The 27573-nt window shown below is 42.0% G+C and overlaps 1 protein-coding gene across 2 annotated transcripts; it reads left to right on the forward strand.

The window, feature by feature from the left end:
* The first annotated feature begins 6773 nt into the window (after nt 1–6773).
* mtus1a (microtubule associated tumor suppressor 1a) lies at nt 6774–27528 on the forward strand. Of its 2 annotated transcripts, XM_071923911.2 has the most exons (10): nt 6774–6894; nt 11981–12213; nt 18886–18952; nt 21840–22054; nt 23204–23309; nt 23635–23708; nt 23857–23952; nt 24958–25074; nt 25184–25281; nt 26116–27528. In XM_071923911.2, exons 1-10 carry the CDS (start codon nt 6774–6776, stop codon nt 26348–26350), a joined length of 1362 nt encoding a protein of 453 aa, XP_071780012.2. In that variant the 3' UTR covers nt 26351–27528. The 2 variants fall into 2 exon arrangements, with proteins under 2 accessions (XP_071780012.2, XP_071780014.2); XM_071923913.2 differs by lacking the exons at nt 6774–6894; nt 11981–12213 and adding an exon at nt 17832–18005.
* Nucleotides 27529–27573: the final 45 nt, after the last annotated feature.

Raw genomic sequence — 27573 nt, forward strand, 5'->3', positions numbered from 1 at the left:
CCCCAGGGAGAACAGAACTGCCCCCAGCTTGTCATCTAGCTTTACCACCCCCAGAGCTTACATCCACCTGGGCCAGAACAAAGCAGGGAACCTGAACTGCTCCGCCCAGAACAAACAGTTGAGACAGACTGAGGCCAGGAGGGGAACTGCTGAAAACTCCAACAGAGGGGTCAGGAAGATCAGTCTGGTGGTGAGTAGACACTGCAGGGACTTGGAATGACAATGACTTTGTCCCCTAGATTAACACATACATTAGTGTACATATTATTAAGTTTTATTACAGTGGTAAGAAATGCGTTTGCTGATGATGCTGGTTTGTTTCCAAGTACTGTTAATATTTATCCACCACTGTTTGTTTTTTGTTTGTTTTTTGTTTGTTTTTTAAAGCCAGGCTTATATTAAATAGTCTCTATTACTGTAAATTTGTTATATCTCTTGAGGACAAGAAACAAGAAAGGCTGCTCCTGCTCAGTCTCCAGCAAACACTCCATGTGCTTCAAGAGTATTTTTTTTAGAGTAGGAGGAAGAAAGAGTTGGTTGGAGCTGGCTGAGAATCTCAGGGGAAATATTATACAATAGCAACTTGTTTCTGTGCACATGAGCCTTCCCAATATCCTTTCTGGTATGGCTGTAGTGTGCTTTCTGTGTTGTGAGCTATCTGGGCCTGTTGCATGGGACTGAGGGACTGACAAACGGTTCTTATTGCAGTCAGAGTCCTCTAAATCATCAGCAACAGGAACCACATGTGATGAGAGCAAGAGCAGATTTCGTGGACGGCCTTCACCTAGACGAGCTAGAGGAGCGGCAGCCTCCCAACCTCCAGCTGCCTGTCCCAGACCAGCCCCTCTGTCAACCAGGCAGAGGCAGGGGAACTTGGGGAGGGATGAATGCAGCACCCCCAAAGCCATAGGCTCACCACAGCCCAAGCAGAGAAGCACTACAGGTAGGACTCATCTTTGTTGGACAAAGTTAAATACACACCATGTGTTGGATTGACATCCTGTTAAATGGAGCCTGTGATAACACTGAAGGAGACTTTGGACGGAGTTTGAGTTGTCCTTTGATTTGTTCCACACAGTGAAAGTGAGAAATCCGTTCAGTAGATAAACACTGACTGTAGGTCAAAAGGAATACCCTTACAAGCCATACTGCATGACTTGCCTTTGAATAAGCAGAGAGCAAATGATTTCCTAGCCATTTCCTGTGTTGTGTAAACAGACAGAACTGTGTTGTAATAGGTTAGGTCTGTTTAACTCGGTCTAGAATGGGAATAAGCACAGAGAGATGTCGAGCTGAAGGACCATTTTGGATTGAAGGCAGTGCTAGTTGGCTTTGGGGGTGGCTTATATAACTGATACTAGCTCTAAATCCTTCAAAGCAACACAGTGATGTAGTTGTAAAACTACTGTACTTTTCAAATGAGTGAAAAACATTATTGATTTGTTTATTGGCTTGCAGTTATAATTTCATGACCAGATAACGAATGACAGATACAGATAACTGATATTGAAAACATTATTTACTACAATTCATAGTCTGTATTTGCTCAACATACTTTTTATGTTGAAATTAAACAGGTTGCAGTACAGCAATCTCCCCATCTGAGGGAAACCTTGAGCAGTTCCTCTATTGCTTTATTCTTCCTGATGAGCTCAGCCTGTGTTGAGTCCACAGGAATTGTGCTGGATACAGATGTCACCTCCGGTCCCTTGTCCAGGTCTTGGAGATAAACAGCCTACTCCCTCTGCCTACCACTCCTCTTAGTAAGAAGAGTCCTGGGGAAGGAGGGGGGGGACTCTTCCTCTGATGGGAAGCCAGCTGTGCTAATGGAAAAAGCAGGGGAAGGAAAGGGAGGTTTTGAGCTCACCACTACTGTTAAACTGAGAACACAATGTTTGAAACAAGCTCCCTTACAACACTATGACTGCAGTAACCCTCTCGTGCTCCAAGTAAAGGGACAAGGGATACATTGTTTTGCTTATTTTTTTGTAGATTGAGCTTGGTAATATTTGTCATATGTTTGCCGTAGTCAGCAAGATAGGTAAGTATTGTATGATTTTCCATATTAAACACAAAGATTAAAAAAGAGGAAAGCAGGTAACCTCTCAGGGATCCTATTTTTCCTCATGCATGGATGAATAATTAGATTGTTCGTTCTCTGTGCAGAGCTTTTTAAATTTGACTCACACGTTTTTGCTCCTGGACACCAGCCTCTAAAATATGCCATGACCAGACTCATTATATAACCATGAGAGGAATATTGAGTGGTTTAATAGGCCTGATGTGGAGTGAGGCCAAGTCTTCCTGGTAGCTCTGTGGACATTATTTTATTGCCAGTGTTTTGACTTGATGAACAGTGCACCACTGAGCTCACTATATGCACTTGTCCATAGCAAAGAGGTTATCCACTGATCTCTGATGTTTGACTGTTTGTTTGTACTCTGTTACATCTCAGCCAATCAGAGGGCACAGGCAACAGAGGAGCCATCCCTCGGAGGGAGTACTAGGCCCACAGTAAATGGATCCCGACCCTCTCAGACTCCCAGTCGCCCCTCTCATATGGGCTCTACCTCCACTCCTGCCTCCAGACTGCCACACAAGCCCTTGGGCCCGACCAGGAGCCTTCCTGATGCCAGCGTTCATAGTGAGCAGAGTGGAGGCTCAGGGAGCACACAAGGTGAGCCAAACAAGGGTTCACATAGTTTTTAGCTAAAAACTAATTCAGTGCCTATATCCGATTACATAAAAGTATCAAAATACATTTTTATACAGGCTGTTTTCCAGGGTCAGACCACAGTGTTCACTGTGGCTTTTAAGGGCACATCTGGCCACAGAGGGGAGGGGCTGCGGTGTTCATGGTGACCCACTTTGGGCGGCTGGGCTGTGCTTGGATGTAAATCACCCCTGGGCAAATCTCTTCTAAGGGATTTAAGAGGACCACCTCTGCCAAGATACACGGATTTGGCATCTTGAAAAGATTGACATTTTCAGATTTCTTAGTTTAAGTTCTTTCTCAGTGGAAGTAGAATCTGCACACTGTTATCAACAAAGCACATGCAGTAGTCTATAAGTATTTAAGTATATAGTGATTTGCAGATTGACTGTAATACATTCCTTCTGTCAAATCCATCAGGTGCAATAGAAGTGTCAACACCATGTTAGGCTATGAATGTGATATTTATCTGTACTCTCTCATATCCCACTTTTTTGAGTGTGGTACTCTAACACTAAGACATGTCTGCCATGTTGAAAGAAGCACTGTGCAACATGAATGAGCTGAACTGCAGTGAATGAGGGATGCTAGCAAAAATCTCACCCTGTTTTGCTGAGCTGTGCATAGTTATAATGAGAACTTTGTTGTGGTATTTCCCTGACTGGTGTATTGTATAAAGGGAAGGAGCACTATTAGACAATGAGCCTTTTTCCTCCCCGCATCTTCAACAGCATACAGCTCTCTGATTGGCTGAGGTCGTCTGGGACCCCCACGCGTGGTTGTCAAGGCAACGGGTTCTGTTCCACTCTAGTTCACTCGCAGCCTTGCCTAGAGGGGAGAGAGAGCAGACATATACAACTGATGTCTGCCTAGGTGGATATAAGGGGCGCGCTTGTTTTCCTCCTTTTCTTTCCTTTTTATCTCAAACGTTTCAATGGCTGGTTACACGGGACTCCGCAGCTGTACTTGGACTGAATTTCCGGTTCACATTTTCACCAACTCCTCTTTAATTTCACAAGGCAGTGCAGGCTCCAGCTGTGATCTCACTCTCTTGACATGCCTGCTCATTGGATCCTATCGCTTTTGTATCATCCCTTTGTTAACCGCCTTTAATGGCAAAGATAGAAAACAGCTATGGAGAAGTAAGTGAGACTGAAATTTGAATCTGAATGGGGTGTCCATGGTCAAGTGTTTCATTGGAAGAGCTTCAGAATGACCTCACCAGTTTGGCTCAGAGATCTTGTTTACCATGCTGAATATTGTCATTTAGATTGTTCATAGGTTTGTATACTTGAGACATCTTGTTACGCTAGATTTTGTGTCATAACGGTTTGAAAAACGTCTCCCTTTGTTAATGTAATTATTTTTCTAAGTAATAAGTTTTCTATTTGTCCACATTGTAAAATTAGCAAGCTTAGTGTAACTAAACAATTTCAGTTACCTTGTAACACATGAGGTTCTGCTTGTTACACAAGAAAATATTGTCTATTATAGCTTGAGATGGCTATTCTTATGCAGGCTACAGCAAATCATCTACTGATAACTGATGACTACATGAGGTGTCAGTGATGATTACAACATTACTGTATTAAAGGTACTGAGGTGTTGAAATGCCCGATGAATTTCAAGTGGTATTACAAGAACACATGGTATCTGCAGTATTTTTCAGCATTATCGGCAGTATTTAACAAGCACCTTTGTTCTGTCCAACAGTTTCTGGGGGAGCTGCACACAGACCCACCTCATTCAAAACTGCTGTATTGAAAGCCAGGCTCATCACAACCCCAGGGAGGAACACTGGACCAAGTAAGATGACCGCACCCACCAACCCACACACACACAGGCGCTCTGCATTTCATACTTGTTTTTTTTCCTGCCTTGTTTGTTTTCCCCGTCTCATTGTATTGTTTTGCTCTAAATCATTCAGCCCAATTCTAATCAGATTAAAATTACCTTTCCATTATGACTTCCTTCCCAAAATCCCATGTGTAGAATAAAGAAGATTAGAACTACATTGATTTTACATCTGTTATCAAATCCTCACAACATGATAAGGAAATGGCCCCATGAAATCTGAATAGACAGAAACTGATTAAAGCCTACCAAAACACTGACCTCATGCTTGAATACTAGGTTGCTCCAAAACTATGGCATTGTTACTTCCCTAATGTTATTTGATTTGTGTTGTAACCATATTTGGTTAGGCCTCTTTGATATTGATTGAATTAAACTCTACTGTTATCCCTGTTGGCCACTCTGTGTCCTTGATCAAACCCCTTGAATTGGTTCTGATTTATAAGCTCTCTGCGGTTCAGCAATCGAGGTCAATTGTCAGTGTGCCTGCCGCGTTATGGGTCAGATCAATTCCAACCTCTCGTCTCACCTGGATATTCTGCTTGTAACAGCTTTGGCCACAGCATGCAAGCCTGCTGCTTCCACCACCCAAGGGTCTTCAAAGTCTGCAGTCAGTCCTCTGAAAAGGGCTGCCTCTTCAAGACTTGTTCGTCTAACCTCCGGTGTATCTGGTAAGAAAGTGCTCTTTCTTTGTGTTTTGTCACAGGTTATGCTCCTAATAATGTGCTTTGATTTATTGTGTTAATTATCTCTGAATGTTTACCATGTTATAGTGCTTGTGTCCAGACAGTACCTCTGTTTGTAGCTGAGACTATTAATAAAATAAATAATTTCAGGCTGTTCAGCACTGTCAAGAATGTGTGGTACTTGACTGAATTCCATGTGGTTTGTGAATCCTGAGTTTAATTCAGACCAGAGCCCTCAAGGTCTGGGACCCTTAATGTTGTGCATAGGCCAGCCTCCACTGTTCTTAGCCTCTTTTGCATGCGTTTCCTGTAAACATAATCCCACTAATGTAATTAGGGCCCTCTGTTTGATTGGCCTTTGTTGCTGCCTGGCACATAGTGCTTGATACACGTTTTGGAGATCTTCTTTTGGTTTTTCCTTTTTTGATTCTGGCTACAGAAATGTATTAATTCTGTGATGGTTGTTCTAACTCACCAGATGTATTGACATGATGAGCTTTTTATTCCAAGAGTGAACTTGGGAACAATATAATGCCAAAATCTTGAGTTGTGCATCCTGTAAAGTCAAGATCATAATTGGTGTAATGAACCTCTGTTCTGTTTTTGTTTGTAGGGTTCTTTAAAAAGGCAGGCTGGAGGCTGTTAGACCGCATTACAGTACAATGGCACTTAGTTAAGCAGAAACTACATGAAAAAAATCCTGCCCTATCATACCTAATGAGTGCCAGCACATTGTATAGTGAGCCTTTGATCAAATATGTTTCACAGTCACCATAGTTGAATAGTTGTTTTTACAGAGAGCTGTTGTTTTCAGCTCAGCTCATCAGACTCAACCTTGCTATGAGCAATCCATCGTCTCCCGCCATTTCCCTTCCCCTCTGCTGGTGACAAGGGGAAAGGTAGAATAGAGTAAATGAAAGGGAGAGTAGGGAGCCAGATTATATTCCCATTGGCTGCTGTTTATGCCGTCCGCTCCTCCCACTCCTCTCTCTCTCTCTCTCTCTCCCCACCCCACCCCCTCTCCTCTCTTCCTAGCATCCTGGCTCTGCTATAGCACCGCCATCATCAAGCTTGGAGATGCTGCTCTGCTCTGCTGTAAGAGCTTTACGCGCTGTGTGACTGGCTGAAGGCTGGCTTTACCGAAAAGATTAGGGGGGATTTTTATTTTTTTGCCTGCCTCTGTCACATCTGTCGAGGGCTGTGCCACTGAAAGTATTGCCCAGCCTCCCACCCCCCTCTCTATCTGCCACCATTGCCAGCTGGGTATGGGCTGTTGAGTTGGGGGAGACCTGCCATGCTGAACTGAGGGCCTTCATTTTTTCTCATTGGTGTAACGGTTACTACTGCTTTTTTTTTTTTTTTTTTTTTTCTTCCTCCCTCTCAGTGCTTCTATCACTTGAGGCATGATACACTGAGGACCACACTAGCATGTGGTTCACAGCCAGTGTTAAGCTTCTACATTTGGATACTGGTTTTGTGTTTTTTGAGTAATTGTTGGCTGAAAGCGTGGTTTTTGAGAGATGTTATGGTCTCCGAAGCTCTCCCTGTCGAACATCCACGTGCGTCTGACAGCCAAGGGTTTACTCCGAAACCTTCAGCTGCTGTCAGGATGCAGGAAGAACACCGTGGTTTTCCATGCAGGTCTGTTACTTTTTTTGCACCATTCAATATTGGTAGTGATACTGCTTTAGTTGCCTGCCTCTGTGCTCTAGTATTCAAGCCAAGCCCACTGGTGTTTGCCTCTCATGCAGAGCTGTCCTGTTAGCTGTTTCTCAAATCTATTTTTAGTATGGCTGTTTACTAGTCTGCAGGAGAGGTTCATCTTTCATTTTACCTTGGACACCAAGATCTATGAGCCTAGGAAGACACCTAGAATATTCTACTATTCTAGGAAGACATCAAGCAATAGCCTATCCCAATATATTAATCTTGATTTTTCTTGAAAATGATATAGATTTTTCAGGATGTTTTTGCATTAGTTTGGTGGCCGCCTCTATGTATGAGTGCCAGTGTGAAAACGCACTTCATCTTGCTCGCTGGGAGACCCAGTGCTCCTGTTTCAGCCTGAGATGTAGGTTATTTTGGGTCTCAGTCACTAGGTTGAGCCATGGGAACCTCGTTGTTGTTGTTGAACCTTACTGTGGGAATGGTGTTCAGATTATTTTAAACGCATTCCTCTCCCATTTTTGAAAGATGCTTTTTGAGATTTGGCCAAATATGGTTACCTAGATTTACAGTCTCAAAAGGGCTTAATGATCAAATGGGATACCTTTTCTCTAGTAAGAATTTACACTATCAAGTGTTTATTTTTTTTTGGGGGGGGGGGGTTTCCAAGCACAGGGTTGGCTTAGGCAAAATGATTTTACCTTGTATAACTGTACTGCCTATTCTGGGTCACTAGTGCTTTGGTGTTTAGCAGGGCAGATTACAGCTGGGGAGAGTTAATCAGCCATGGTTGTAAATTCCTCAAATGGGAAAAACAGAGGTCTGTCACAATTATGACTTGTATTTTAAGGATATCAGCAAAGGGGAAACATTTTTAATCCAACTTCAGAACACTGTAGTATTGATAAGAACTGTCATACTGAAATTCTCTCATCAGAAATACAATGGTGTCATTGTCATCATTACAATATGATCTATGTCACTAATCTGATATCTGTATGTATGTCAGTTGTTTGAAAAATTCAATTGAGATTTTTCAGGCAAAATGTCCAGTGAATAGTATTACACTGAGAAATGTAGTCTGTGTTATTGTATCAACCCAACACTATAACAAGTGTCCGATTGTGACGTGTCTCAACACCCACCATGCTTTGTGCTATGGTGTGATATCTCCTTGCACCAGCAGAGCAGTATGCTGTGGAGTCACAAAATCACTCTCAGTATTTGGTGTTGATAATGGTATCAGTAATATGTTGGTTGGATATGCAACATTTGAAATAGTACAAAATGATTTTTTCAGAGCCTAGAGAAGGAGTCTGAATTGCAGAGGGCAACCTATGCCAACACCTCTATATTCAGACCCTTTGATCAAAATAGCCATAAGTTTTCTGTTGCCACGAACACCAGTGAGGGAGCCCACCTGCTCATGTCAAGTCAAATTTACCGGTATTTATAAAGTGCACAGATTTGTCTCAATGTGCTTTAAAGAAAGCAAGGGATAATACAGTAATAATAAGAGACCAAGTACATCATAAAATCTGAATGCGTGTATGCACATGTGTGTGTGCACCTGTGCAAATCTGCATTCCTGTGTGCGAGTGGATAGGAGAGCTACACCAGGGCAGCCCTCAGAAGTAGTGAATGACACTTAAAGCAAAGACGGATTCCTCCTTGGACCATTTTGAATTATTTAGCTAGATGAAAGCATGAATTTTTAACATTCTGCAGCAAACTGTTGCATAATGTCCATTTTTGGTCTTGGAGACAAGTCCAAGAGGAGGGCTAAAAAAAGAAAAACATGATATGGGAAGGTTCCCTCTTTGCCAATTCCTGTTTATATGACCATGTTAATTTGAACTGGACTCTTCAGATCTTTGACAACTGATCTAGTGGCATTATTGAAATGTTACACAGCTACGACCCCACTATTCTGCCCTACAAATGCAAGCGGCAGTAACTACAGTTTGTTTTAAAGTTCAGATAATAACTAAGGTTTATGTTATATAGCATTATGGGTATAATTTTTGTGATATACAGTTTGCCTCAGCAATAGTTTTGGCAGGACAAGAGATGAAATTCTAAGTAGCCTAGATTTTCTAATTTTCATGAACACAGTTACTGCTCTTTTGCTTGGTACGACAATATACAAATTCACACTAGGTATTTTTGTTCATGATACTAAGAAATCAAATGCAATTTGATAATGATGGAATTGTTAATTACAAAACAAAATTAGATAGCTGGATTCCATTTATTAACACTAAGTCCTGACACTTACAATTGTAATTCTGTCAACAATTTTTTTTTTAACAAAAGTTTTTTATTTTACAATTTTTAGATTAAAGTAGCATGATCAAAATGGTGAACATCAAAATGGTCTCAATTGTATGTTGCACTGACAAATACTCAAACCAAAGGACTCTTGCCTGGTCTGCCAAAAAGTGGTAATATGCACTACCAACAAATTTATGGCATGTTGGTTAACCCATTACATAGATAAGTTAATATTTCCAGAATGTGCTGTCATCTGTCAGCCACTATGCAGTAGCTCCACTGCCCGTGTCTAACTGTGTCAGGGCAGGACTTTATTCTGCATGAGTGCATGTCTGCAGTACATGTTGGCTGTGGTTTGGCCTGAGGTGGTGTCACACAGTGCTGCTGACACACCCAGCAGAGGGCGTCCCACTACAGAGAAACCCTTTAGACTCACTGAACTCTGCAGCATCATCAAAATGATCATCTGAAAGCTGAGCACCATAGCTAAACTGTTTGTTTAGATTTGTGTCCAAAGTTTTTATTTCAGTTGTAGATTTTCTGTATTTTGGGATTTTCTCATAGCTACTTCTTGGAATACACAACTGGACTTGATGGAAGAATGAAAACCCCTTGCCTTCTCATACATACTATAAAAACATTGCTATTCTTTCTATAGCTGAGCTGAATGTTTTCATTTGAGCCAGAATTTTGAAATTCATTTCTGATACTAGGATGCAGTTTAAGCCATTAGAATAAAAAACACCTGTTCTTTGTTTGTTTTTTCTGGTCTCGGATGATCTATATCCCATATTGCAAATGTAATATTATACACAGGATCTAGTGCTGTAGTCAAGGCTATCTATATAGGTAATGAGTTAAATTATGAAGGAATTAAAGCATTAGAAGCAACATAATTCTGAAATATTGTGCTGTACAGAATTTTCCTTTTTAAATGGTATACTTTGTGTTGTTGCTTGTACCATTCAGTTAGAATTTTGTTAATGTTTTGTTTGTCTTAAGGGCTGTGCCTGCGTGTTATGTTGAGCAGTTTACTTTGGCCGTGAGACATAGTAAGGCTTGATCGAAACTAGCTTTGAGGTGAACTGCACACCCGGATATAGAGCTGTGTACACTTGGGATAAAGAGTATGGCAAGAATGCAGCACATGATGATTTAAATATGATGGATTTGGCTATTTATTAGTTGAGGATTATCCTGATATTCATAGAATGCACAAGTTTTGTTCGGAAATGACACATCCACCAGTTTACAAAAAGCGACGCCCACTCTCTCATATTGACTGTTACCACATTGTGGGTTAGTATTGAAGTTAGGAGTCATCTTAAGACATTTGCTTATTAAATGGTTCATTTTCCGAGGACAGAATCATTTATGTTTTTCAAATATTGCCTGATGAATTTCAGGTCGCAGAACCTTCCCAAAATGGATATACAGCATTTTGGAATGAAACCCTTGACTGCCTTGACTCCACGGTGTGGTCTGTGAGCCTTTTGCCCATTAGTCTGTCACAACACTGTTCCCTCTGTTGGCCTGGCCAGCCTGGAATGTTGTTGTTCTCTCTGCAGCATTGTGTTGCCCCGACCAGGCCGCTGTCCAGAGTGCGGTTCGCTCGGCTCAGCAGTTCCGGCCGTCTACTTGTGGCGGGGAAGGTGGCTTCTTCCCCTTGTTAGATTGAATACCTTCTCCTCAGTGTTAATGGAAACTGTGGGGCCTTTTTGATGAAAGGCATCTCAGTAAATGCAGTGTTATTATTATGTATGTTCATATTTAAAGATGTTGTCGATATCCTACAATAACATGCTATTGCGAGGCAAACTTGAGTGTCTGCTCTATTCAGTCATGTTAAAGGATGATGCCTTCCTTAGTAGTGTAAATTTAATTTGAGTGTAGTAAAAGCTTCAGAATTATACCTATTAAGGGAGTACACGAGGGCTATTCAGCTAGCTGACACTAGATTTATTCTAGCTTTTACTGCTCTAAAGTGAATTCACTATTAACTATACTAATATTTGTTTTTTGCTCATTCATTTTAATTAGCGCTATTTGCTTCCATCTAAAACGCTCTGTATCGCTCTAGTACACACTGCTGAGTGAATAAGTATCCCCAGAGGCCATTGGTGTGGTATATTCCACTCATTAAAGCTGGTATTCGTGCTATGTGGCTTCACTGCCACGTTACATAATACCCACTACACAGTCCCCCAACAGAGAAGTGGTGCTTTCCAACATGTTATCCACAGGTGTCCAATATCAATAAGTCCTCCTAAATACACACTTTTCTTTCCTCTCCTGCATAGCAGTCTGTGGTAATGAGCTTGTAGGTTTGGTGTGCCTCTATCCTCACTTCACTGTCTGTGGCAGACCCAACAAACCCTTGTTCATTAGCAGGATTGATGTGGTTATTATGTGGGGGGTGTTGTATTTATAAAGCTCATGTAAATCAAAACCACTGTGGCACGGCCTTGCTAAAATAAGCTGTCCTTGGTGACCAGTGTCTGCAGAGCAACAGATTGAATCAGGATATGGAGAAGTAATCTCATTCATAGGATCCATTTTTTATGTCTGGGCTGCTGGAGGAGAAGCTCTGTGAATCGTCAGTGTGGCTTATTGGACAGCACAATTCTGAAAAACCATCCAGGACATGACGCTGGAGCTGCTGTGTCTGTGGCCGTGACGGGAGTGTATGGGGTGGGTGGCAGTGCTGTCGGACCAACCGCAGTGGTCATGGAGGGGGGAATGATGATGCTCAACGTTGTCACAACACTCAATACATGTTCTTTTGCAGTGGACAAGAACAAAGCCAAGGCCAGCTCACGGCAGCAGCAGCCTCAGCAGCAAGCAGCCCAACCAACCCAGAGTCATGGACCCCTGGATCTGGGACCTGCAGATGTTGCGGAGGACTACCGGGCGCAGTGTGACAGAAAGGACCAGAGCCTCCAGCAGCTCAAGGGACTCCTGGCTGCCAGTAACTGCAGGTTTGAGGCAATCGCAGTTGTCTTACAGCACACCCTGGCTGAGGTACGACTTGTGGTTTTTCTTGTTTTTAAAACCCTTATCCAACTAGGCAAACGAAGAAATAGCATTTCTATTTACAGCAGTGGCATGGGGGAGTGATTGCAAGGGCATGGGGGTTTGCACACACACCAACACTCAATACTTGGAGGCTGTCCAGTACAAAACAGTCCTGTTGTCATCCACTGAACAGCTGGAGCAGTTGGGGATCAAAGGGGAATTCTGCTCAGTTTCATAACTCATATATTATTCCTATAATTTCGGACAGTCTAGTCAACATTGGTGAACATGAACACGTTCACAGCCAGAGAAACTAAGACTTTAACCTGTAATGTTCCTTTGCTGCATCCCAAAACGGGGATCATGATGTCCTGTTCACACACCTCTGCCTCATGAAGATTTTTAAAGTTTGAAAGCCTGAACCAAACACAACTAATCTCTTAACATCTAGCACTGAAGTCTGTCAGTTGTACCTGCTTATGCTTTTACAATAATGACATTAAATCACATGGTTCATAGGTTTTTCAGGTAGACGAGCATGAAGTCTAGAGCTTAACATATTTATATGGATGTTAAAGCTTGCTGTTTGTTTTGGATCTGTTTTAATGGTGGTGCCATGTGATTGGCTTCCAGGAACTGGATGCCCTGAGGGATTATTCTTCCCACAGTGCATTACAAACAGGCTTATCCTATCAGCAACCCCTCCCACCCCAACCGCCATACTCCCTCATTTAGATGATGTTACCACAGCAAAAATGATGGTGTGAGGCTTAGTTTTCTTCCGTTTTGTGGTCATCAAGCTTCTTTACATCAGAAGGCCTTTGGTGTTAGAAGTTTAAATTAAATTAGCCAAATGCAATTAGTAATGGCAGGTTTTCCTATAAACCTAGAGGAAAAAATGGGTACTCAATAACCCTGCTGGAGTACATAAACTGCCCCGAGCTATTTCAGTCCCTCTGGTTAACTTTAGAAATGTCCTTGTGGAATGTTTTCACACCATATGTGTTGTCTATGCAATATGAAAGTCAAAGGAGATGATTGACTCACACAACTGGAATTTACCATCCAAGACTGAAATATAAGTTGATCCAAGACATAAGATAAGACAGAGGAGAGAAGACATTCAGCAGCTCCCATCAAGTCATATGACGCTCTTTACTTTACAGCATTACACCATTCAACCTTTCAACTTATCCAGAAGAACAAGGACAGATGATTACAGAAATAAAACTAATCATAGTGTATCAATGTTGCGATGTCTTTCTCTTAATCAAGCCCTTTACCTCCTAAATGTATTAGTAATTTGTCATTTCTGCACTTGATTATCTGTACTTATCTGTATCTGTACTCTGCGTTGGTGCCGTTTTTCTCCAACAAAATGACACTAAATGGCTTGTTTGGGATTCAACGAGATATTCAAGAGAGAAACCACATCCATAACAAATACTGGATCTTGTGGTTAATCCTGTTCATGAGAAGATTTAGGTGCCCCTGCAGGTATTTTGTGTGTTTTGAATAGATCTTTCTCAGACTACAAGTACAAAGACAGATTTCTGACAAAGCAGGAAAAAATGTTGAATGCTCAAACGTTAATAGAAATCTGGAAATATAAACAGTGATGGGAAGTTTGTCCAGTGGGAGTCATGAAGTACGTGAGATTTAATATTGTCCTCCCCTCTCCATTTCCATCCCACGTCCTTCTCCCCTGGCTGCACAGACGTTCCCTGTAACGGTGACTATGTTCAGACACAAGCAGCAGACAGTCAACAAACACACACACACACAGATAATAGAAGCATTAGTAAACACTTGATAAGCCAAGGTTTTGTCTTGAGTATACCAGCACACAATTCTATAGTTTGCTAATTCAATTGCCTTTAATATTATCTTTCATGACAGCCTCTTTCTCTCTCTCATTGTTCTGCTTTCTGAACATCTTCTGCTTTCTCTTTGATCAGTTAAGTAATTTTCTCCTGCTCTTCCAGAAGTCTATAAGTCTTGTTTTGGCCCATGGCAAATGGTCCATGTCTTAATACCTTCGTTGCATCTTCTTCATAACTCTAAACTTCCAAAATCCTAAAATCCTAAAAGCTCTCTTGTTATTACCAATATATGGTTTGTTAATGAGTTTGTCAGATGTGTTTTTTTCTCATCTACTCTCTGTGATGGGGTTGTATATCATTTAAAAAGGACTTGTGGGTCCATTCTATCATTTTGTCAGATGAGGCCTGATACAATGGTGCAGGGGCAGACGTCATGTCTGCCAGGCCTTTCCTCCGGAGGCTGCTGGGAACTTGCCATCATTCTTTTGCAATGGCTCCTCTGGACCTTATCTGACAGTGCTGCCAGTTAGGCTCTTGACACACCAGACAGTGTGTGGAGGCCTTGTCCAGTATGTGCACATGGATGAGGCTGTGCAGATACCTGCATGAACACACAGTTCTTTGTCCAGTTTGGTTTTCTAGATATATTGGACATACAGTATCTTCTGCTCTTTCCTGCATTATCGTATGAAGATTGCTTATTCGCCTTTTTGGTAAATGATAAATGTTTTATTTCATGTTGTGAATTTTTGGTTAAATAGGTCATAGGTCATGTGAGACCTAGCGTTTTATCTATTAAGAGCTCTCTGACCTCTGGAATCTTACTATCTAGTTTTAAACGTGATGATTCAACCACATATTTTTTGTCTAAAGTTGTCAGTTAATGTCCTTTTATGAACTTTGATAACACATTTGAAAAATTCCAGTCTAGTTTTAGACCGCCTCATAGCACTGAGACTGTTCTCCTGAAGGTCACAAATGACCTCCTTTTAACAATTGTTGCACGGGATTGTACAGTTTTAACTCTTTTAGATCTCAGTGCAGCATGCTCCGAGAACATCCTCCAATTTAATGACGATAAATCTGAAATTGTTCTTTTCTGTCTCCTGACTCTATACAATCTGCAGCAAACTGGGTGTTTTGACTTCTAATGTGAAACCTGCACCTAAGAACCTAGGGGTGTTCTTTGACTACAGTTTAACTTTTGACAAACAGGTTGAAAGGGTTGTGCAGTTGAACTATTTCAAAAATGAAACCACTTCTTGTTGCCTATATTACTGCAACTCTATTTACTCCTGCCTCACCCAAAAGTCTCTGTCTCGCCTGCAGCTTGTCCAGAATGCTGCCACAAGGTTTCTGTGTTGTCAAACAGAGATATCACTCTAATTTTAAGCTCCATGCACTGGCTGCCTGTTAGTTTTAGAATCGATTTTACTGATTTACTTTTAAAGCACAGCATGGTTTAGCCCCTAGCTATCTAACTGACCGTTTAACTCCACACAAGCCAGACCGCACCCTGAGGTCCTCGGCCAGAGTCCTCCTGTCTGTTCCACAGACTGAAGACCAAAGGAGACAGAGCGTTCTCCATTAGAAATCAATTTATTCTTTTAAATCTCTTTTTAAAACCCATTTTTATAAAACTGCTTTCTCTAATTCTTTATTTATTATTGACTAATTTATTATCGACTGTGGTTGTCCTGTTCATTTCATTTTTGCTCTGTAAAGCATTTCAAACTCTGTTTTTGAAAAGCTGCTACACAAGTAGAGTTTATTATACTACATGCACTCGAGTTCAGATTTGCTTCAAAGGTCGGGAATAGTGTTGTTTTAATAGGTCGTTCTCAATCCTTTCAGCGTGAGTTACAGTGCAGCACCAATCAAAAAGATGGAACAATATTAATTCTCTGCTCAAGTCTGAAGTTATTTTAAGTTTTGCCCTCTCAGCTGGTTGACGGACCATCTTGAGAACATTCACCTGTTGTAACTCGATGGCACATTCCACATGGATACAGACATTAAAAAGCAAGTGCCAACTGATTTTTGGAGAGGAGTGTAGAGAGAATTGACAGATGGATAGACACACAGTCATACAGAACAGAGAGAAGGAGCCAACATGTTTAAATACTCCAAATCCTGGCCAACGTAATGCGATACCTATTATTCAGCTCACACAGACACGGTGATCTCCAGTCACTGATGTTTGACTCATATCCTTCTGTTTGGGTGGAAGGGTTGTGAAACTGATTGCATCAACAAACATAAGAACAGAAGATGTTTCTTCCTCTCTCTGAGCCCCCTCCCTCTGGCAGAATCAGTGTTGCCTACTGCACTAACTGCTTCTTACTGGAAACAGAATTGTTCCACTAGTCACCAATACCCATATACCACATACACATACCCTAACTTACTTTCAATCACAAAGATCGATTCAATAAAGGGAATTGTTAACTTTGTTTTGAGGCACATGAATGGGCTCATATCTTGTGTCGCTATGTGTGCATATAATGTACAGCACTGGAATCTGGTAGCCACTCACAAGACCAAGAATAGGAGGCAGGAGCTTGCCATCATCGTGTGAGAATGTCCCAGCTGTTGACTTGATATGGTTATGAACAGCAGCCAAACACTTCATAAGGACTGTGCACTGTTTCTTATCATCTGTTTGGAAGAGGTCTGTTGGCACTGGACTTGGACTACCGTGCATTCTCTAGAAGAGAAATTGAAATTGTAATGTGCACATGTGAGTTTTTATCCAGTATTGAATGCAAACCCATTCCCAAGCAATCAGAATAATTAATTTGTAATAATCTTGCTTTGCTCTCCATGCTTTCTTTTTAATATTCACAAAATTTCCAGGAAATCTGAACCTGATCTGGATCAATTACTTGCTATTGATCTTGGCCTACCATCAAGGGTTATTCTACACCTGCCATGATATCGTCTTTATATACATCTGGGAGATGTATGCTGTCTTTGCACCAGGCTAGAGATTCCTTTGAATTACATGGGGTTTGCTAGAAACTGGATACCCAGTTAAAAGACAAAGACCAGCACAGGGAGACATGGAGGCATAGAATTATAAATGTTTTGGGATAAAAGATGGTTTTAAAATGATTGACTGTTTAAGGCAGCCAACAGAGGCTACAAGCATGATGTTGGTTCAGTTGCAATATATTTTTCATCCCAACATCTATTGGTTGTGAGGATATGCTCTTCCTGTAATTACCACTGATGCAGTCTAAGAGAGAATTACCAAGGCAGTTGGCAGAGAGCCATCAAATAATATTCTCATTCTCCCTGACTGTACATTGACTGTGAGGAACCATACTTACACAGAAACTGGAAATTTGACCTGTCACAACATTAAATCATCTCATTATGGAGAAATTCTACTTATGAAGCCTGTAGCCGTACAGAAGATTGTAAGGCTATACTGCAGAGGAGTGAGAAGTGAGAGGCAATGACTTAACGTGGGTTTGGAGGATGGGTAGTGGGGGATGGTGGTAATGAACCCTTTCCATGTTCTCCCCTGGGAAGGTCACTGCACGGTGTAAGTCCTGCTCCATCAGCCTAATGTCAGGCAGCTCTGTACAATTTATCTGTTTGCTCCACTCTGCTCGTTCCTCTGGCTGCCTTTAGTGCTGTCTTAAAGTGACCTCAGCTCAGTGGGGAGGAGGCTGTCCTTACTCACACTGCAGCCTGCCCCTTTTTTTAGATGCAATACGGTAAAGCCCTCTGCATTGACTCACCACAGCCAATTGAAGCGGCTTTTTCAGTCCTGCCTCAGATGTAGCCGGAGCAGTCTGGGAGGAGGTGTGTGGAGGTGGTGCGTCCACCTGGGCCACTGTCTGTCCTGGCATACTGGGTCTCCATAGCCAGGGGGGAGACTCCGGCACCCAAGCCCCAGGCTGAGGCTGGACCATGGGCTGTTCTGGCAGCAGAGCGTGCCTTAGTGCTCCCTGCGCTGCAGAGAGGGTAACTGGCTTCTCCATTGTTCTACTCTGCAGTGAGGAATAGATGCGGACCAGGGCAGCAACGGGACAGAGTAGCAATATTTCTTTACTGTTATTGTAGACGGATTAGTTAAGTGGTTGTTTGGCTCGTCTAGTCTGTTACTGATGACTTGGCTATTCTGTCTGTGAGTATATGCTTTGATTGCGGATTATGCAGGCTATGTGATGTAGTCTGTGATGTAGTGTTGCAGTGTATAGTTTGTCAGGTTCTTTATGTGTATTGATGTAGTTGGAGTGAGGTCAGAGACTGAGTGGTAAACTGCTTTTGGATTATCAATGCGTCAGATAGGAGGCTGATGAGCACTGCAGCTACAGAGCTGCGTCCTCTCCACTGCAAAACTGAATCAGAAGGGGGAGAAGCTTAAAAAAATGTAAGACACTGCAAGGGAAGGCAGTTTGTGAGACTGAAAACACATGAGTTGAGTGTTTTAAATGCCCTTTTCCTTCAATTCCCCTTTCATTTTATCTATCTCTGCTGACATTTATTTGTAAAATAGTGCAAGTCTGCTGGGATGCTGTTCTTATATTTGAGATGCCAATTCATTCCATTTGGCAGTCAGACACTGCCAAATGGGGGAAAAAAGCATTTGATAGACAGGCAGGTGGCTGGGTGTTGCCATATAGAGAGATAGAGAGATCATGGTCTGTGTCATTCGATGCAAGTAACCTAACATATTTTCTTCTAACACTGAATAACCTTTAAATTGGTAATGTTGGTATTGCTCATTTTGTTGACTCAAGCCTGGTGCTGTGTCAAAACAAAGACCTAAAATAAAAAGAATTGCAGAAGCATTGTCATCATGAGTATGTGCGTGACTAAGTGTGTACATTTGTTTCCCCAGCGTGATGAAGCCATGCGGCAGCGCAGGGAGATGTCCCAGGAGCTGGTCAACCTACGAGGAGAGCTGGGTAAGTCGGGTCACCTCTGTCACACACACCTTGGCTGTGTTTACAGTGGTTATCGCCACAGCACACACCACTGATACAGGGTCTGCTTTTAGTACCACTTTCTGATGTTTGCCCTTCCTTTTTAGTGTTCAGTCCAGACCCTGAAAACAGTAGCCATGCATATCTCTGATTTTGATTTTTGATTTGAATTCAGCTGCGCATTCACAATGAAGGTGGGAAAGCATATAAGCATTTTTTGTGACAGTGTAATGAGCTGCTTATGTCTGTCACAAGCCCCAGCAATCACAGAGAAAAATGCAGACTATGCTCTTCATTGCAGCATTCCCAGTCTGATCTCAGGACAGAAAGTGAAAATAAAGCACCACAAAAAATGGACAGTCATTGTATAGAGACTGAATTTAGTCTGATGCAGTTTGTGAAGGAAAGATTTGGTTACAAATGTTTTTATATATTGATGCGTACTGCATACAGATTATACTGCATACAGTTGTTTCATGAGTGAAAAATGTCCATGTCTGTACACAAGGGTAGTGTGTTTTCAATTCTACCTGTTTTTGAATACAGGTACATCACCAATCCTGCTGTTACTAGTGTGTCTTCTGCTTCTGCCCACCAAATGGATTTTCCTCTGTGCTTCCTCCTCCCCTTGTTAATTGCTACATCCTCCACTGAGGATCAGGTGCTCATTTGGAGAGCTGTGTGTGTTTTATTGGCCCTGAGTGGTGTCAGCCCATTCCCCAGGGGGTGGCTGGTTGACCTCTGACCCCACACAGGAGGGGCTTCCAGTAATGGAATGCCAAACCACCTGAGGCCTTGGGAGGGTTCGGACAATGACGCACTTTATATACCCCCTAAATACAGTCACGCTGAATAGCCTTGCATGTATAGGCGCATGCGCACACACACACGCACCATCGTCCATCTCCCTGGGCAGCAGTGGTGTGGTGGCTCCTCCCTTCCCCATGCTTGTAACCAGAAGTGCCACAGCCTCGGGACTCCCACATGACTGCTCTTTACCACTGAGCCCCACGATATCAGCTCTTTAACACATTCTTCAAGTCAGGCAGCGTTTAAGACCCACAGTGACCTCAGATGGACCCTTGTTTTGTTTATGGGCAGTACAAGAAGAAGGGAAGTCCAGAAGGCATTTATTTTAACTTCCCCTCTGGCCGCTCACTGTTTATTGCCTCCCCAGACGGTTTCCCTCCCAGCCAGTTTGAGCTTGCTTCCCCAATGATGTCACTCCACCTACAGCATCTAATTATAGTCTTACAGCATTGTTTCTTTGGGCCGCAGCCAAATTTGTGATGTACAACCCCTTGCGCTATTACTCATCATAATGTAAGTTACAAGGACATCTTAGAAGCTCTGCCTGCTTCAGTATCTGCATTATCTGGATCTGGGACACATCCAAACCACATCATATGTCTGACTATTGGCCAAAATACAACTAACTTTAGATATGATTGGGTCCCATATGAGCCATGAGGTGTTTGGGTGGGATGGATTTGGACTGGAAAGTCTCATATGACCAGATCCCTGTTACACATGGCTGAGGAATGCTGGGCTCCATTTGTAGAGCTGTGCATGCCAAAGCCTGATAGATAGTCCCTATGTTAGTTTGGCCTCTGTTGCTGGATCTGCTGCTGTTATGTTCCACTGTGGGCTAGGTGAATCTGCACACTCCTATGGTGCAGTCCTATTCCTTCAAAGTAGTCTTTTGTCATGCAGAAACAAAGAGACTAGGCAATCAGGGACTACATTTACATGCAACCTGTGACTGGGTTACCCTACATGACTGATAAGCAATCATATTGCTGCTTATGTGTGAGAAAATCATTCACCTATGTTCTGGAAAACACAAATGTAGATACCAGTAATGCAGCATTTGGCCCTGATGGCTAACAGGGGATGTCTAAATATGTGCACACACAAGATGCCAAGAAGAGCCTTACTCCTTAGCCATTATATCATTACATTGTGTTTACCCAGTCTGTGATCAAGAATCAGATACCAATTTGTAAAACGAGGGCATATTATGTGCACATTTATTGTGCCCTGTACATCAGATGGTATCTGAGAGCACTGAATGAGAAAATGCAATCTGCCACACATGCTGTAGCACAGCAACATCTGGACTCAGTATTTTACACCCACTATATTGACCAGTTCCAAATAGTTATTCTTTTCATACCTTGTGTTTCAGACCAGACCTTTAAATGGATATCACCTGTTATACATGGCAATGGCACAGACTCTCTTGCTCTGAACAGTTGTCACTCTTATGTCATCACCAGGGCTTTGCCAGTGAGCTGAAAACCACATTGGCTGGCTGGTCTCTCAGACAGAGCAAGGACAAAAGCCTCCACTTGCTCAAACCTAGAAAATGGCAAATTATCAACTGTGGAAAGGAGATATGGATCTGAATTAAGAAGGATATATTACCAATTTCAAGATATTGTGAAAGAATTTAGACACTTGTTTCCGTATCTTCATCTGGTCATGAATCAGTGTGCTGTAGTTGGCTTATGTAGGGAAATACAAAAAACACCTCCCCATGAAAGTCAGTTTTTCCATTCATGGTTGGAGAACATTTTACAATGTCACACATTTGCCTCAACGAGGATTTTCCCAAACAGTGGTTTCTCAACGGACTTATCAGATGCCTTACACAAGCAGTTATAAGTAGAATGACTTTTCATTTGACCTTTCAGTGAATTTTTCATAGGCTGCACAATTGCATACAATCACACAACATCATGTAAACCTCCTGCCAGAGTATGATCATGTATCTCCTGCCATCTTATCTACAGTCATTCCGGGCTTTATAGAATAATTAGCTTTTTATCAAATAAATCATAAAGGTATGCTATTTTCATATTTGCAGTATGCTCCGTCCATTCATGTGGCCTACTGGAGAAGGAGAAGGAGGAGTTGCGTGTGGCGCTGGAGGACACGCTGCAGAAGCTGCAGGAGCAGCACCAGACGGAGCTGGCTCAGCTGGAGCAGAGACTGCAGGCCTTCTACCAGGCCGAGTGGGACAAGGTCCACCTCACCTACCAGGAGGAGGCTGACAGGTGCAAGGCCCTGATGGAACAGCAGGTCAGTTCCTACTCCACCCTTCATCACTCCACTCCCAGTAACTAACAGAGATGATTTGTGTTGTGTGTTTTTTGTTTGTTTGTTTTTAATTGCTGCCCCCACCCCAGTTCCCCACCCTCCCATGGTCTAGCTCACTGTGTTTGTATGCCTTTCTCACTTGTATATTTGACTTCTGATTTTAACACTTTGTACTGCTTTGAATTTGAGAAAACATAACAATAATAACAATTTTTTTTTTTTTGTATTATTATTATTATTATTATTATTATTATTATTATTAGGCAGATAACTACTACTATGGCCTCTGAAGGGTATTTTTCTTATCTGACCAAAACTGATCAAATACACTGAGCCTATCATTACCTCCACCAAGAAGGTTATGTTCTTACCCTTGTTAGATTGTCTGTCAGCAGAATATCTCAAAAACAGATTTCAATGAAAATTGGTGGACAGATCGGCCTTGGGCCAAGGAACAATTGTTTCGATTTTGGTGATGATCTGCTATTTCCACCCTTTAGGGTATTATCGCCTTTTTTAGCCATAACTGTGAAACTAAAGAGAGATAGAGATTTAATTCCAAATCCTAAGGGTGTGTTTCCAGTGTCAAGGAATCATTTTAACTTAAAATGTAAGTGATAGGCATGATTCTAATTTAGCTCTTGTTACATGGCTGTACCAAATAACACAATGTTAACTACCAATCCCCCTAGACTCGGAGCTGCCTCCACCCCTGTACTGCCCAGCCCTGTGTCTGTAGTGACAGTGACATGTTGTTTTAATCCTCACGATCCTAATCATTTACCGGCAGGGTTGTCTACGGTCATAGTGTTATGTCATTCTCTGTGCAAACTGTTTTTCCAGATTCAAGGAAAGTTGTTGTCAGTAAAGGCTCAGACCCCAGCGGCCCTGAGGGCATTCTTTGTCAGTATGATGTCATTGTAGGACTTGCTCAGTCTTGATGCTGAAGTTTGCACTTTGTGTTTTTAAATGTCCAACCCATCGCAGTATTTATCTGAATGTTATCAAGTGTATTTTCTGTGCTTCAGAAAGAAAATTGCCTCTAACACCGTTTAATTTTGAACCACAGCATTATTGATCTTTGTAGCTGCACTGCGTTGTATTAAGTTTATCCTGTGTTCTGCTTTAAAGATGCGAGAGCTGAAAGCCAACCATGAAGCCATGAAGCTGGAACTAGAGGCCAGCCACACAGAACAGCTGCAGTGTGTTAAACAACAATATGAAGACTCTCTAGAAGGTGAGTGAACAATACTGGAATGAATATATCAAGCTACATCTATTCTTTAAAGCTGCATTGTTCCATAAGTTGTTTTTTTATCATTATGCATGCATTCTTGTAATCATGTAATCTGTATGATAATGATTAGCATTGTCCTGTGCTGTACAGTTTGCAGTTTTAGAAATTGTTCTCAGACAGTACTTTCACGCAGGACTTTTCATTTATTGGTCACTGTTTGTAGAGCCATTTCAAGGCTTAAAATCTTATGTACTGTAGCTTTAAAGCTTGTGTATAAAATGTGCATTATGTGCTATCACATGCCATAAACCTGTAATCTCTTTAGAGCTCAGGAAAGTTCACAATCAGGAGCAGCAGTCTTTGGACAAAACATTGAAAGAGGCAGAAGCTGCTCTATCTGTAAGTCTCACTTTTTTCTTTGTTTTTTTAAGAAATTGACGCAAATAATAACATGTCATGACAGCTGGACAATTTGTATATTGATGAACTGTTGTTTTTTATCTGTGAAAGTTTGCTGAGTGATGAGTTTGTGCTGTGTGCCCAACAGGGACAGATCCAAGAGCTGACTGTAGAGAACAATTCTCTCATTGAGAAGCTACAAGCAGAGGAGAACAGGAGAAAAGAGCTGGCTGAAAAGAATCAGGTACTTGCACTACCATGCATGACGCATTCTGTGCTATCACCCTTATCTGTGTGCTTATTATAGCAGGGCTTCAGTACTGAAACATCTCATGATTCCAGTGTTGGTTGCCTCTAGGCAGTGATGTAGAGGTAAATAAAAGTTGGGCAAACCATGAACCTGGAGATCACCATAAGTTGATAAATTACCAGTAGAAACCAAAAAAGCAACAATTTTCCATACAATATCATGTTTTTTTTTAACATACCCAGTTTTCAAGTAACTTGTAGTCTGATACTACTTAACTATCATGTAAATATACTGTGAACTTTTTTTATAAGGTTTCTATCAGCTTAAAAAGGTCAGTCAACCTTATTTCACCAAATTAAAAAGGAGGTAAATTGAGTTGAAGTGGGTTCAAGCTCCACTCCATCTCTGGCTAAACTATAACCCTCTCCATCCAGAATGTAGAATTTTAATTTTCCAGGAGTGCTGCAGTAAAGTTGGGCTGCCACTCCTAATCAGTGTTAAGTGGCTGCCCCTTCCACTTGGCATTCTGCCCATGCACAGTAGAGTAATTAAGGTAACCACCTCACATCACCCTGCCGCTCCATATCTGCTATAAATAGACAATAACAGCAGCAGCCCAGTGTCCCACTGTCTGAGTGGAGCTGTGAATTATGGTGCAGTGTTACAAATTCATTGTGTGTTGTTTTACAGACGAGGATTAGTTTCAACACTAACTTGATGCAGTATACATTGCTTAAACGTTATCTTTCTTTCCATGTTTGTGATTAATAAGGATCACTGTGTGTTATGCCCAAATGCCAAGAACAGTTTCATTGGCTCTGCAAGCCCTGAGCATTGATTTTTTTTGCAACTGACACATGGCGCCCTCTGTTGTGCGGTTCTGGATTTATGGCCCTGTGACATTTACAAGGCGAGGAAAAAGTCTGGCAGTGTTTATGCACTCATTTTGGAAGTCTTACTGGTCCCTGAATATCTCTCCACCACTTGTTTGCCATCCAGAAAGACTCCCACACCCTGTATCTGGAACAGGAGCTGGAGAGCCTCAAAGTGGTGCTGGACATCAAGAACAAACAGCTCCACCAGCAGGAAAAGAAGCTGATGCAGATGGACAATCTGGTGAGACTCCAAGCAGATGAAAACAATTCCTGGGCACATAACACACAATGCGATAGCACACATTTTTACATCATCACGTCATTACGTCATCATACTGTTACTTTTTCAGACGGAGAAAAGTGTGAAGTTAGATGAAAGCCTGAACAAGGTCCAGCAGGAGAATGAGGACCTCAAAGCCCGCATGGACAGACATGCTGCACTATCAAGGTAAAAGAAGAGTTTAAACATTTTTCATTTTTTCTCTCTCTTTTTTTGAAGTAATAGAAATACAACTCTGGGGCATCATCTATCCACTTGTCTCAGTTCATCTGGGAAGGTGAGAATAGTTCAATAGATCTCAGGTGCACACAAAGCAACTTCTCCCTCAGCAGTTCATTGACTGCATTAAGCGCACGTTGTGACCATCAGTATTACTGTGGTTTGATCAAATGCCTTGACTTAATCAGTGTCAGTGAATCAGACAGCATTCTGTAAATCATAGTTCATAAGAGTTTTACCAGTGCGTGAGAGTGTGGGTAAAGTGGAACATTGAGCTGCAGAACTCACTGTGCCTTTCCAAATTCAACTGACTAGGTACATAGGACAGAAATGAGTCAGTGAGTATAATGGTGAAAAGCCTGCACACTACTTGGGGGGGGGGGGGGGGGGGAAGAGGACTTAAAAAGATATGCAAAGTGCAGACGTTTCAGTCTCAGTCTACCTTCCTCAGTCCAAAATGGAAAATGAAAATGACATGTATTTTTGTCATATCTGCAAGTTAGGATTCAAAACTTAGAACAACCAAACACCCAACTTGCACTATCATATAATTGAAAGAGACGTAGCTTTGAAAGGTATGGTTCATTTGTTGAAGTTATGTGAAACCACCTGAATGACAAAATGCATCAAAGTAAGAACTTTGCCACTGATACAGACCAAATCAAACAGCATAGGTAAGAGAAAGCCCTCTGTCCTTGGGTTGTAGCTTCAGCTGACCATTTCTCCAGGTTTGTGCTCCAAAGCATTTCTAACTTGCCCTCCCACCCCCATTTCCCATCCCAGACAACTGTCTACAGAGCAGGCGGTGCTGCAGGAGTCCCTTCAGAAGGAGTCCAAGGTGAACAAGCGTTTGTCCATGGAGAACGAGGAGCTGCTGTGGAAGCTCCACAACGGGGACCTGAGCAGCCCCCGCAAGACGTCTCCCACCTCCCCCTCCCCCTCCCCCTCCCACTCCCTCAGCCTCCAGTCTCCCCGCACCTCGGCCCTCTTCTCCAGCCCCCCCGTCTCACCCAGATAACGACGGCTCCCCCGCTTCCAGGAAGCAGACCCTCTCTCCGTTTGGACAGAGTTGTCCCTCTGGAATCGAGAGCCATATTAACTGACTTATTTAGCAACACAACGCCCCGAGCATGGCTCCTTCAGGATGGGATGAACACTCTGTTGACACTTGCTGTACAGACGACTCTACAGACTGTAGAGAAATGACAATGTTGCACAGAAGCACTTAATAAGCGAGGCCACCTTGTTCTTTGCCTTTCATGACTGATACTACGGATGGGGAAAAAAGGAAATCTCAGGACTTCTATGTAATGATAAACTATTTTTGTTACTCTTATTTTGTAGTTGTTTGCATAGGCTTGTCTCTCTGAAGCTGAACACACACATACAGTACACATACGATACATGCAGTAAAAAAAACAGTACATGCAGTAAATAAAAAAAACGCACGTGCACATACATATACACAAATATACACACAGCAGAAACGGACAACGGAAATGACACAGTGTCTCTGGAGACCAGAGGCAGAGTAAAATCTTTGAAGAGTCAGCATTGCTATGAATCCAAATATTATCATTGTCCCTTCTCAGGACACATTTTAATTTATATCTGTATGAAATTCGTAATTGCTTCTGTTGTGAGAAGAATTCCTCCATCAATATTCACATCTAACTTTGCAAGAGTGACAGTCAAAATTGTCACATGACTAACATACCACTGCCAGTCAGTACACTAATACTGTACATGCCTCAATGTAAACATTAGAAATTTTCATTCTTGAGTAGAAGTTTTGCTCTCAATGATTTGCTCAGAACACCCATCAGAAGCATGTTCATAACTTTCTGAAGGTTATTTTTTCAAGGGTTTGTTGAATTTATTTGTTCAGTAACTCTAAATCTGTGGCCTCAAATGTTTTTTCATGTTTGTTTGTTTGTTTGACCAAGGGACCAATCCAAGTGGCTGTTTGTGCATGTATTTGAAACCTTGTCAATCACCCCTCACTCAACCCTCCTAATGCAGCTTTAAAGTTTGGGGTCTTGGCGAAGAGTTGACCAGGAGAAGCTTTGCTTGTCAGAGACACTGCATCTTGGATATGTGTCACAAAAAGAGTACCTGTGTGGATTTTAAATTGTTGGCGTGTTGACCCTGTTTGAAATATGCAATTAATAAATAAAGTCCTGTATTAAATCTGAAGTTGGACAGTGACAATGTGGTCTTTCTCGTCTGAATTTGTATTTG

Source organism: Centroberyx gerrardi, chromosome 16, assembly GCF_048128805.1.
Source record: "Centroberyx gerrardi isolate f3 chromosome 16, fCenGer3.hap1.cur.20231027, whole genome shotgun sequence".
Taxonomy (NCBI): Eukaryota; Metazoa; Chordata; class Actinopteri; order Beryciformes; family Berycidae; genus Centroberyx; species Centroberyx gerrardi.

Coding starts and splice junctions, on each gene's coding strand:
- mtus1a (XM_071923911.2), top strand. CDS start 6,774: ATGTTATGGTCTCCGAAGCTCTCCCTGTCGAACATCCACGTGCGTCTG. Junction 23,709..23,856: donor AGGCAGAAGCTGCTCTATCT/GTAAGTCTCACT, acceptor TGTGCCCAACAG/GGACAGATCCAAGAGCTGAC. Junction 25,282..26,115: donor AGACATGCTGCACTATCAAG/GTAAAAGAAGAG, acceptor TTCCCATCCCAG/ACAACTGTCTACAGAGCAGG.